This window comes from Abramis brama (genome assembly GCF_963993115.1).
Source record: "Abramis brama genome assembly, chromosome: 17".
In the NCBI taxonomy this organism is placed as follows: Eukaryota; Metazoa; Chordata; class Actinopteri; order Cypriniformes; family Leuciscidae; genus Abramis; species Abramis brama.
Genome location: NC_139979.1, coordinates 10,837,278 through 10,851,240, shown reverse-complemented (window position 1 = coordinate 10,851,240; position 13,963 = coordinate 10,837,278). Strand labels below are relative to the sequence as shown.

Sequence of the window (13,963 nt, the reverse complement as noted above, 5' to 3'; positions counted from 1 at the left end):
TGTCGCGTTCTCTTTTTTCGCATTTTTTTAAAAACAGGTTATTCTCCAGAGATTCAAGATTTAGCGTGTCCATGTCAACCTTTCTCGCTCATTGTGACAGCTAACCTATGCCACTTCAACAACATACATGCGTCAAAGTACCCAGAGCAACTTTTACCTATTTACAGATATGAGGAGCACAGGTGAGTGATGTACAGTACATGTACACAATTTCCTGTGAAAACCATACCTACAGGTCTAAAATATGAACGCATATAAAAGGCTTACCATAAGTCAGAAACACACTTTGGAGGAAGGATTGATGTAGTTTTGACTCATTATTTAGATGTAGTTCATTTTGAACAAAAAAGTTAGAGTACCTTTAATGTAATATTTGGCAAATATCAAAGTAAATATTCTATTTTCATATTGTACATTATAATGTTTTGATGCCCATTTCACTTTGTAGCATTTAAAACAATAGCATTTAAAACAATGTTTTATTTATTTTTTATTTAGACAAAATAGTATAAATCATGAAAATAATTATCTTGTCGATGTTGAATTTTAATATCTGTGCATTCTTTAGCTATATGTGGCTTTATAATCTTTGAGTTAAGGCTTGATGTGACTTACATGTTTTTTTTTTTTTTTTTAAATGACAAAAAATAGCAGAAAAAAATGGCATAGTGCAAAAGTGCATTTGCTTTCTGTGAGCTTCTAATTATCACCTACAATTCACAAATATTCTTTTAAACATCAACTCAGACGATAAAGACAATAACGTCGGAATGACTTTTCAATAAGCACCATGACTTGGGGACTGATAGCAACTTTCCCAGTCCAAATGTTGCATACAAAACAGCTGTACCCATGGTCTGTAGGATTACAATAACATCAGTCCAACATATAAAAAATATATAATGGAAACACCATCCATTAACAGTCTTTAAAAGTACTGCACTCAAGCAGTCAAATGGCTTGAGTTTATGTCCAGGGAGCATTAATAGTAGTGCACTCTTCCAATAGTGCCCGTGCCTGTTCCCAGGATATCCGGCTGTCCATTTCTCCAGATTTCCCTGATGATCCTCTCCCTTTCCTCCAATCGCTGTGCCCGCTCCAGCTCCTCGGCTGAGGTGAACACGTTCCTGCTCAGAGTCCCATCCGGCGTGATGAGGTGGTTGCTCATGGGGATCTCTGTGGTGCTGTGCTGGACCGACGACTCCAGGCCTCCTGCATCTTCCTCCTCATCATCATCATCGCTCTCCTCGTCTTCCTCTTCCTCCTCACTGTAGTCTTTCAGCTGTTTTTTCTCCGGTGTGGAGGGTGCCGTAGTGGCACGAGGCTTGCATGAAATCCGGATGACCAGGAGGCAGAGAGTGAGCACCAGGCCAAAACAGACGCCGATGACGAAGTAAAGGCCGAAACTCTCTGGATTTGCTGGATAGAGAGGGAAACAAGTCAGGTTTAGTAATTGGAACATCTCCATATTAGTTTGCTGTTCTTTAAACCTGAGTTGCATGTTAAAAATATTAAAAATGGAAAAAGCACTGACCTTTAATGTGAGCATAAGCAGCAATAGTGTTGCTCAAGAAATCCATCTCCTTCCTTTTCACATTCATCCTGGCTTTGTCCTGTGTTTCCAAACCTACCGGATAAAAACAGGGAAAATAATATTGTTAAACATGAGCAGTGCTTGTTTTAGCACATGCTAAAATGTGCTTGCTTGGGCACTGCTAATGTATTCAGGGTGTTTTCTGACTGTCTGTTTTCTGAGATGAGAAAAATAATAATAATTATGCTGTATTTTATATTCTTTTCAAACAGGTTTGTTTTTTTGTTCTGATTTTTTTACAGGTAAAATTAGCTGTAAATATTCATATTATAAAATTGCAGTAAGTTTTAAAAAAATTTACATTTCAGAATACAAAACTCAAATAGAATAGACCAAACAAAAACTAGGCCAAATGTCAAGCTTCTGTGTTCCAAAAAAAAGAAAAGAAAGGTATCTGAATAATCATACTGAGCATTTTATTTAATCTCATAGGTACTACAATTCTCTGGCACTATGACACACAATATATATATATATATATATATATATATATATATATATATATATATATATATATATATATATATATATATATATATTCAGTAAAAATATACTGAACAAGTCTACAATCCATGTGAGCCCCTTTTGTGAGGTCAAAAGGACAGAATTGCCAGCAGCAAGTAGGGCCCATATCTGTTCTCCATTAAATGGAGTGTAGCCAGTAGTCAGACTCTTTTGTATCTGAATAAAGGACATGATACAATTCTCTTCCCTAATGACGTGCATCTACAGCCATTTCCTTTCCTGTAGTGTATGTGTCCGTAGTGTATTTCCTCTCTGACTCTTTTCCCTTCTAACTGTGAACTTCTAAGGAAGACTCATATTTCCAGTGGTCAACAAATGCTGCCACACCCTCACATACAGTATGAGGGCAAGAGTTTAAAGAGGTTATATTTACAACCCCAAACAAATATATCCTCCCTATGACAGTTCTGATCCTGGTTCAATCCACACTGCATAGCAGGCGCCACAGAAAACATGAAGACCTGGGGTCATGTGTGCCTGCCGGATCTTACCACACTTCCTGTGTCCACCCCCCAGCTCCTTTTTTTTAAAGGAAAAAATCCGATCCACTACAATCATACAGAACTTCCTGCTGACTTTGGCTTTTCTCTTTCACTATTGTTCACATCATTGCTGTACACATGTTGTTTGAGTATGCTCACTCAGAGATTCAAATGCACTTGTATAACTAAGATATTACCCATTATCATAACTTTAACAGCTTGGCCTTAAGAAGATACTGAGTGAACTTCTTTAGTACAATAGTAATTCTAAAACATTAATAAAATTTTGATTATTGCGGAATTAATAAATAGTTGTTTAGATTTTGATAAGCATACCTTTTACAGTTGTTGAAAAAGAAAAGACAAAACAAAACCAAAGAAGCAAAGCTAATTAAAGCACTACAAAGCAAAAAAGAAAAAAAAGAAGAAAAAAAAACATAGAACTAGCCTACAAAGAAATGCACTAAGATTTACTATACCATATAAAGCAGTCAGTTCCTCCTCATGGTGCACTGTTGTTTCAGATGGATAAAGCTTCTCACTCTGGTTCTGCCCGTGTCCTCTGTATATCTTGGGCCTTCGTCTATACAATGACAAAAAAAAACACACACACACACGGATGTCAGACCAAATCACATCTAAAATCACTGAGGATTTGCAGCGCAAGCAAATGACAAGCGAAAGATTGCACTGTGCACACAGGAAGTCAGCTTGAGATCGAACAGCCTAAAACAGATTCACATTTCACCAAAGAAAATGCAATAAATCATGTCTGAGATGGGCATCCACATGATGAATGAGTCATTAGTGAATTGAGTTAGAAAAATAAATCACAGTGTGAACTGCCTGAACAGAAGCAAGTACCGATTTGGATCTTGCTGACTCTTGAAAGCTCTTAACATGTAGAATTAAGGTAAAAAAATTAAAGAAATATACATCTAGATGGAGTAAGCAGAAGACGTGTACAGATGTACACATTAAGGATTGCATATACAACTGTATAAATATATAAAAAAAAGTATTTGCATAAGTATTATATTGCCTGGGTGGCATAAACACCATAAGGGTAATGATGTAGAAATACAGTATAGAAATGTTACCCTTCGCCTGCAGTCGTGTCTACGTGGAATCTAATGGCTGCTGGAGACGTGATGTTTCTATCTAAACACCCATTAACCTGCCGTGTTGTTTTGTTTGTATTTTGTTTTCCCCTAAGGAGGATATTATTTTCAGGCCTCTTGCCCTGCAATCCTGTCACTCCAACACCATCGGTTTTCTTTCTCTGACCTCATGTTCTGCTCCTAAGCAGACGTTGCATTGACTATTGTACCATGAGAAACAACAGTTCAAAAGTTTGTTGTTGGTAAGATGTATCTTATGCACATCACCAAGGCTATTTGATAAAAAATTCATTATTCCTGTAATGGCAATGCTGATTTTTCAACATCATTACTCAAGTCTTCTGAATTTAAACTCAATTAAATTAAGTTGGCCCAACTCAATAATTAATATTTTGAATTTAAATTGTTCAAAATTAAAGGAGCATTGCGTAGGTTCTGAAATTTCTAACAGTTACTGACACCAGTGGCCGTTAGAGGAACTGCAGCCAGTCTCATGCTCGTTCGGTGCGCACACGCTTGTACGACCACATCAACCAGGGTTGCCGCAGCAACCACTGACGGCTCATCGAGATTCACCAGCATAATGTTTGAGGTAAGAAAACACCATTTGAAAACACTACCGATTGCCGCTGCTTACTAATAATGGCTGCCGTGCTGTACGGATGTAAGCCCAAGTAGACGAGAACGCGCATGACGTCACATTTTGTGAATTTTTGCGCTGATTCGGGCCCGACGACTCCACACACAATTGAGCCTACAGGCTGATAGAGGCAACCGTGGGACAGTCAAGGTGTCATTCTTTTTATTACATCATGGTTGGCTCATACATGTACAAATGAAAACTCTATCTTAAAGATTTTTTTAAGTAAAAACCTACACAGAGACCCTTTAAGTTGACCCAACTCAATTTAAATTGTTCAAAATTAAGTTGGCCCAACTCAATAATTAATATTTAGAATTAAAAATTTCCAAAATTAAGTTGACCCAACTCAATTTAAATTGTTCGAAATTAAGTTGGCGCAACTCAATTAAAATTGTTCTAAATTAAGTTGGCCCAACTCAATAATTAGTATTTTGAATTTAAATTGTTCAAAATTAAGTTGGCACAACTCAATTTAAATTGTTCAAAATTAAGTTGACCCAACTCAATAATTAATATTTTGAATTTAAACTGTTCAAAATTAAGTTGGCCCAACTCAATTTAAATTGTTCAAAATTAAGTTGGCCCAACTCAATAATTAATATTTTGAATTTAAACTGTTCAAAATTAAGTTGGCCCAACTCAATTTAAACTGTTCAAAATTAAGTTGGCCCAACTCAATAATTAATATTGTGAATTTAAACTGTTCAAAATTAAGTTGGCCCAACTCAATAATTAATATTTAGAATTTAAATTGTTCAATATTAAGTTGGCCCAACTCAATAATTCATATTTTGAATTTAAACTGTTCAAAATTAAGTTGGCCCAACTCAATTTAAATTGTTCTACATTAAGTTGGCCCAATTCAATAATTAATATTTTGAATTTAAACTGTTCAAAATTAAGTTGGCCCAACTCAATAATTAATATTTAGAATTTAAATTGTTCAAAATTAAGTTGGCACAACTCAATTTAAATTGTTCGAAATTAAGTTGGCCCAACTCAAAAATTTATATTTTGAATTTAAACTGTTCAAAATTAAGTTGGCCCAACTCAATTTAAATTGTTCTAAATTAAGTTGGCCCAACTCAGTAATTAATATTTTGAATTTAAACTGTTCAAAATTAAGTTGGCCCAACTCAATTTAAATTGTTCTAAATTAAGTTGGCCCAACTCAGTAATTAATATTTTGAATTTAAACTGTTCAAAATTAAGTTGGCCCAACTCAATTTAAAGTTGGTCCAACTCAATAATTAATATTTTGAATTTAAACTGTTCAAAATTAAGTTGGTCCAACTCAATAATTATTATTTAGAATTTAAATTGTTCAAAATTAAGTTGGCCCAACTCAATAATTAATATTTTGAATTTAAACTGTTCAAAATTAAGTTGGCCCAACTCAATTTAAATTGTTCTAAATTAAGTTGGCCCAACTCAATAATTAATATTTTGAATTTAAACTGTTCAAAATTAAGTTGGCCCAACTCAATTTAAATTGTTCAAAATTAAGTTGGCCCAACTCAATAATTAATATTTTGAATTTAAACTGTTCAAAATTAAGTTGGCCCAACTCAATAATTAATATTTTGAATTTAAACTGTTCAAAATTAAGTTGGCACAACTCAATTTAAATTGTTCAAAATTAAGTTGTCCAATATTTAAATTGTTCTAAATTAAGTTGGTCCAACTCAATAATTAATATTGTGAATTTAAACTGTTCAAAATTAAGTTAGCCCAACTCAATAATTAATATTTAGAATTTAAATTGTTCAATATTAAGTTGGCCCAACTCAATAATTAATATTTTGAATTTAAACTGTTCAAAATTAAGTTGGCCCAACTCAATTAAACTGTTCAAAATTAAGTTGGCCCAACTCAATAATTAATATTTTGAATTTAAACTGTTCAAAATTAAGTTGGCCCAACTCAATTAAATTGTTCAAAATTAAGTTGGCCCAACTCAATAATTAATATTTTGAATTTAAACTGTTCAAGTTGACCCAACTCAATTTAAATTGTTCGAAATTAAGTTGGCCCAACTCAGTAATTAATATTTAGAATTTAAATTTCCAAAATTAAGTTGGCCCAACTCAATAATTAATATTTAGAATTTAAATTGTTCAAAATGAAGTTGGCACAACTCAATTTAAATTGTTCAAAATTAAGTTGGCCCAATTCAATAATTAATATTTAGAATTGAAATTTTCCAAAATCAAGTTGGCCCAACTCAATTATTTTCCAATCTGTGAATGTATTGACATTTTTACTGAACTCCTTTAACTAAGCTGTGACCGTATTTCTTTAAGTCCAAGTTCAAAATAAAACTCTATGACCCGCTCCATTGTTCACGTATGGAGCTGTCTGAAACACTGCCAGCAGGACATTAAACATTAAGTGTTTGTCCGAAGTTTTGTGAGAGAACACAATTGTGTTTGCGAGAGAGCGCTTTGCGAGAGAACGCAGAATTTCTAGGGGGAACTCAAAAGTTTTGCGAGAGAACGCAAAAGCTTTGAAAAATATTTTTTCCTCACATTCCATATTTGTCCCTTTTAGGGGCTTTGTATACATGAACCTAAAGGAACATTAAAATGATATATAAAAATGTCATGGCCCCTTTAATTCTAATTCATGTAAAAAGAGTCTACCCGGACTAAAGTCCATTTCTCAGACTTAAACTTGCTGTGCAGTTTGGAAAAGCACACAGATCATATACAGTATAATTTTGAGAGAGAGATGCATTAATATGATTAGAAACAAATTTTTAGCACTAGTTGATTTAATAAAGAAAGTGCAAATGAATGCCAATACAAACACAGCCTATCACAAATCCTGGGAAACGTCCAGAAATTCTCATTTTAAACTAGACATTGTTTGTTTAAAGGAATGGGAAAGACGGAGGAAGTCCAGACACTGTCATAGCTGGTGATAATTCTTGCCTTTTCCACAATAAGAAGACCACAATAGCATTTCCTTCCCCTGGATCTGTCTCCATCCGACAGGAAAAATTGTGACCTAGTGCAAATACGTAAACAACACCCCCTGATTTCTTCCTTTTTTTCACATTAAGTTGTCTGTCTAAATAAAGAGTGTAAGTGGATGATTTGTGGGGGACAAAGTGACAAGACAAAAACCTGTGGAGCGATTCTGCTAATCATTGAATCAGAAGCTTCAATCTTGACCATCTGGGAAACATCAGTCATAAACAACCTGACTTGAACGACTCCTTCATTGTAAAGTACTCAAAAATATCATCACGAAGCATGAACGGAATTTACTCCATGACATTAAAGGCTATAATTGAATCCTCCAATATCAAAAGAAAAACATAGCTCGAGCAGCCAGTGCAGCCTTTTCGTTTATATGACACACCACCAGCCAAAACAAGCAGATGGATATTTTTGATACTTAGAAATGTTCTTTCAGCCACTGGAATTTCCTGGCATAGTGATTGAACCACTTGTGGTCTTCTTGGCAAAGGGCTTGGTGACTGATACAGAACTTTAAATCTAAATTTAATTGTATTTCTTTGTCTCGCTAAACTATTCCCAAACTGTGGACAGCCTAGAGGACGCAATCTCAATATACAAAATACTCTTAATGACTATTTTATGCTGTCAGCCTCAGTAGAAAACGACTTTATCTTGACTGGTGTTGCTTCGAGGAGTGTTTATGCTTTTAAAATGAAAAGTACCTTAAAAAAGAAGAAAGAAAATGTTTTCCTCTTATCCCATAAACAGTTATGTTGGAAAAAGGAATGAGGGGGGTCTAATGTGTCCCTGAAAGTACATTTGAAACTTTGAAACATTGCTTTTATCATCATTTTTGCGTTTGGAAGAACGCTACAACCCCAACGTCCTCATAATCTTGAATTTTTCCATAAACAACCATCCAAAAGCATTGTATAAATGCTGACTGTTCAGTCTCTCAGTTAGCATAGCCCCTCGGGTCTCATTTTCTCCCATCAGCCAGATTCACCTGAACACCAACCATGTCCAGAATTGTCTCAACAAATCAAAGGTAGCAGCTCAATGTAACTTCCAGGTGAGGTGAGGGTAACTGTCCAAGTCCAACCAGTAAACTTGGACACATTTCTACCGGCTGTGTGGCCTGTTAAACTGCTCAGGAGGGTGGTATGGTAAAAGCATTCACTATGTGAAATAGCTTGAGCTCCTTTACAGCCCTGGATCTCACCATCACATTTCCAAAACAGTGTAGAGTGTCTTTCTTTCTGTGTCTCTTGACAGAGAATCTAGCAGATTAAACTGTGTAACTCATTTGGACTGTGTTTCCTGCCAGTAGCTCTTACTGAAGGGGATATTTAATTTGGAGCCAAGTCAGACATGTGGTTGCCATCAGATTCTTGACCCCCGCATCAAATATGGAGTTGACCCTAAAGACGCATGCCAGCCGAGAAAGAGGAGACTAAACGAACACCACACGCGCTCCTATGTTGAATTTCCTCAAGTGCATAAACCTCACTATATATTGGTCATTTTTTCCTCATTAAAAATCCTCATTTTACCCCTCTAAACTAATAGTTCTTCTGATAAATGTGTTAAAAAAATATGCACACTCCAGTCACATCAATAGCCATATATAATACAATACTGTTAAAAAATGTGGGATCAAAAGATTAAAAAAAAAAGATATTAATACTCCTTTCATCAAGGACACAAAACCAACAGTTTGATAATGCTACAAAAGATTTCTATTTCAAATAAATGCTGTTTTTTTTACTTTATATTCATCAAAGAATCCTGAAAATCTTTTTCTAGCATGTTTTATATTTGACAACAGTTCTTCTAACCCTAAGTGATGGAGTGTGGAGCTTTTAATTTCTTAAACAACCATGTAGGAAGACACATCATGGCCATATTCCAGGATGACAATGTCAAGATTCATCAGGCTCAAACTGTGAAAGAATGGTTGGGAGGGAGCATGAAGAATCATTTTCACACATGAATTGGCACCTCTGAGTCCAGACCTTAAATTCATTGAAAGTCTTTGGAATGTGCTGGATAGACTTTACAGAGTGCTGGACTCTTGCATTGTCAGTAAATGATCTTGACCAATAAACTGATGCACCTAAATGTTGTGATGTTATTTCCATCAAGAGGTGCATTACTATTACTATTACTGTAGTACTGTACTGTACTGTAAACACAGTATATTAATTGGGATGCAGTCCAAAACTTCAATAATGCAGCTAAAAGTTACAAGTCCCTTCGACAAATTATTTTCATGTTGGGTGTTTGGTACCATTCAATGTTTTTAATATAACAGAGGGAGTATTTGCCAGCCTGTGTTGTCAGTGGGGGTTTTGTGGATGAGGGCTGTGCTCTTGGGTGTTAATGTGGACCAGATGTGTGTGTGTGTCAATGGAGCCAAAGATCCTCAATAGTTTTCTATGCAAATGCAGAGTAGAAAAACACTTTTCACATGCCCTAATCTTTGGCCTCTATCCACCTCTAGGGTCAACAGGGTCAAAACACTCAATATGGGAATGTACTGTGTGAGAACACAACACAATCTCTACCCATTCATTAAACCCTAAAGTTAAGACTTGTTTTAGATTTAAAGCCCTAAGGAGACCTATTATGAAAATGAGAGTGGGAGTTATTTGGATTTAATTAATCACGTGCATCTGCAGCCTTGTTTCTGCTTGTTTGGGTTCAGTTTGAAAGCACAGAGAGTGTGTGGGTGATGGGCCGACTAACCCTCAGGTGATCCCAGTTCCAAAGCTCCACAAATAGAGCAATGATCTCATCTGCAGATCGATCTGAGCCTGAAGGCCTTTGCAGATCCCTAGAAACATCCTGGATCCATTACGCAGGCCCTCTGATTACTGTACAACGCAAAACATGTGGTCCATCTTTCCCATGGGTGGGTGGGCATTGTTAACCCCATCCTGCCCATAGAGATGTATCAAAGCATTTAGCACAAGTACTCAGGTTAGGATTTATATCTAATAAAAGCTTTGATTAATGCCAAATAGAAGAGCCTACAGAGAATGAATGATGTTAAACTTTGTACACACCCATGTTCAGTCTCATTTCAATGGCTTTACTAACTCCCTTTAACTGTATTATTGCTCCATAAAATGAGATTGACACGCTCAGCTTTTTTGTAAATCAAGCCAATGGCATTAAGTGAACGAATGCATACCACTCAGATGAGATTTTGTGCTATATTGTCTGGGGTTTGCTGTATTATTTGGATTTGGGGATTTATTCTCTCAATCAAAATCAACAAGCTCATAAAAACAGAGATGGGGGAGAGAAAGAATGTTTGGGAGGTGTTTAAAAGCACATACTGACATAGTCATTAAACATTTCAAACCCTCAGAGCAAAAGGAGTTTCACTGTAAATATTCCACTAAATCAATCAAAATCAGAAAAGGCATAGCAGAGCCCAAATCCTCCCATATTCTGTCTTTAGATCAGAGCTGACACATTTGAGGGCTAAGTGTGTAGAATTTCTTTATATATATGAAATTGTATCCATTTCAGAGCTCCCGAGACCAACTAAGACTACATAAATGCATGTGGATTCCATTGACGATTGTAGCCAAATGACATTGTCATCAAATCACAAAACAATCTCTCAGTGCCATATTTGATTTAAGAGTGGAAGTGAAGATATTTAGTGATATAATAATATAATGTGATGTGATAGTACATTTTGGTATGTTCCCCTTACAAAGCTTGTGAGAGGAAAAGTCTTAAGAAGTCTTAAGAAGACTTGCAATGCAATGCAATGCTATAATATAATATAATATAATATAATATAATATAATATAATATAATATAATATAATATAATATAATATAATATAATATAATATAATATAATATAATATAATATAATATAATATAATAATGTCAAAAGTCATAGGAACCACTTTTATGACATGTTTATAATGCTTTCTATGATTACTCAGAATTAGCACTATATTTTGTTTATATGTGTGTTAGCCTATCTTTCCACCTCGGAAATGCGGACACAACAGGACTTACAAATACAAAGTTATGTATTAAAACAGCTGATTGGTTTCTGCTGTATCAGTAGCCAATGAGCTTATGTGCTAAACTTTTAAATACTTGGTTTGCATTTGCCTTAGCAGTGCAGCGCACTTTCAGAAACCCTACACCTTCCCCAGCTCCACCTGTATAGATCTGCTATGGGTAATTTATGTATGCTATATTGGGCAGCAGCATGTCTTACATGCTCACAGCAGTGTGTCTTGTATTGGCAGTAGCAAGTCCTGTACTTGCTCAGCAGAAGCAGCATTGCAGATCTATTCCACCAAGACCAAATATATCAACATTGTCATACCCATTACCATGACAAACACTCATGTCATGAGAGTTGTCATGACAGAAATGAAGTTAGATCAGGAATTGACCTCTGATCTCCCTCCAAATCTATAGACCGTTAACTCAAGAAGATAAGGTGGCTCACTGAACAGCAGTAGAGAGAGTTTGCAGAGGAGAGCAGATGCTCAGAGCAGGGTTGAATGGATTTGAACTCAAGTCAGCCATCTCTAAACAAAAAGCAGCTGCGAGTTAGGCACATCTCTTTATCTGGATATAAATCAAACTAACATTGCCAAAACAAACAAAGACTTTAACAATCAGCTGTTCAAAGGTGCGAAACTTTGTATAGATTTTCATGTCAAAGGTATATCTAAGATTAATTTTATTACTAAAAAGGTGTGGCATGCAAACACAGGGGCTTTTAACAACTCACTTGGCTCTTGTACAGGAAACCTCTTTTTGTTTGAAGAAATACATCGGCCATGCATGAAGCCCTCAGCTCAACTGCCTGGTCACGTTACATTATTATTGACCTTCCCGCAGATAAGCACACAATGAGCCTGGGTGTTTATTTTGATATCGATAAAACATTAACCAATTTACAGCTGCAGCTCTAGCCCTAACGTAACTCAATTAAGGATGCTTCTGTCCAGGACTTGAACTCTCCTGCAGGGAAACATACATAGACACACCAAACACTCTTGATGGGTGCAAAATTATCTAAAATAACTTCCATCTGCACAGACGACATCTCGGATTGGAGGATTTCATAAATCATAACCTTCCAGGACATGATTCATGAGAATATGAGTCAATAAATTCATACAGATGTGACACGTGCCGGAGTTCTATTTACAACAATCAGCATCACATTCATACAAATGTTCGTGTAAAATAAAGAAACAAACAAACAAACAAATAAATAATATGCAAATTTAGTTATAAATAGTTGTAAAATGTAGTATCCTCGTTTTGTTTTTCAGAGGAAAAAGTCTAAAAATATAAATATAAAACATCAATGCAAAAAAAACAAAACATTTTTTTTATTTTAATCTTACAATAAAGTGAGGTTTATGCTTAAAACAAGAACAACAATACAAAAATAAACTTAATTTGACTTAAAATAGTCTTAGAGTAAATATAACTTGTTTTAAGGATGTTTACATATTTTTTTGCTGAAAAACAAGACAAAAATGTTTTGTTTTTGTTTTTTGTCTTTGCAGTGAAGAACATCAGAGAACAATTTCTCATCTCTTTACATACAGTGCAACAGGTTTACTAAAGTTGAACCAACTAATATCACTAAATATGGCATGCTGAAAGGTCAGAAACTCACCACACAAAAATCTCAAAGTTGTTCTCCTACAGCATCACACACTGCATCAGACTTCTTGGGAAGTTTAATCCAGAGCTGATGGCATCAATACGTTACACAGGCCAAACTGAGAAGAGTCTTTACAGCCCCGTCCAATGACCGCTCAGTAGTACATACGTTTGCCTCTGGTTAGTTCGCATTACAAGCTGCCGTGTGTTCACTCCCTTTCAGCCGTTCACTACGAGCAGCAGGAAAAGCTGTCACACAGTCCTCACACGCAGAAGAGAGAAAGACATGGAAAGAGAGTGGGAGAGGGAGAGGGAGAGGGAGAGGGAGGAAAAGGGAAAAAAAAGAGGTCCAGCCTTAAATGGGCAGGGTTTGGGGAAGAAAAAAAAGGAGGGAGAAAGGGTCTTTCCCCTGTTGTTAAGGAAACAGCCATGAAAAGCCAACTTTAGACCAATTAACTAAGATTTTCCGCACTGAATAAAACATGACAGAACAGAAGAATAAAAGAGCCTTTGAGAGGGGAGTGTTTGCTTCAGTTTTGGGGAAGCTACTTTGAAATTGTAGCTTGCCAAGCTACAAGCTAATCATAATTGAAAGCAGTTCACAGTACAGAACAACACTTGAATCTACTGTTTTCAAAAAAGTTCACTGTCACTTAAAACACATAACAACAAATCTAAACTTAGCGAATCTTAACAAAAGTTATAAAGTTTCAAATTCTTGGATTTATATATAGCTGTGGTATGTAGCAAAACACAAAAATGACTAAAGGCCTGTCTAAGATAACATTTATAATACATCCACTACATTTTGAATACATTCAAAAGTCAGTAGAATTGAATGAATAGGAATTAATAGTTTTATTCAGCAAAGTTGCATTAAAATGATCAGAAGTGACAGTAAAAACATTTATAATGTTACAAAATATTTTTATTTCAAATAAATGCTTTATATTCATCAAAGAA

The 13,963-nt window shown here is 35.4% G+C and overlaps 1 protein-coding gene across 1 annotated transcript; it reads right to left on the bottom strand.

The window, feature by feature from the left end:
- Positions 1-339: 339 nt before the first annotated feature.
- Positions 340-13,473, bottom strand: eva1ba (eva-1 homolog Ba (C. elegans)). Its single transcript, XM_084088371.1, has 4 exons — positions 13,014-13,473; positions 3,081-3,184; positions 1,535-1,627; positions 340-1,419 (listed from the first exon to the last, which is right to left on the bottom strand). The coding sequence occupies exons 3-4, from the start codon at positions 1,599-1,601 to the stop codon at positions 983-985; spliced, it is 504 nt and encodes a 167-aa protein (XP_083944497.1). The 5' UTR covers positions 1,602-1,627; positions 3,081-3,184; positions 13,014-13,473; the 3' UTR covers positions 340-982.
- Between the last annotated feature and the right edge of the window lie 490 nt (positions 13,474-13,963).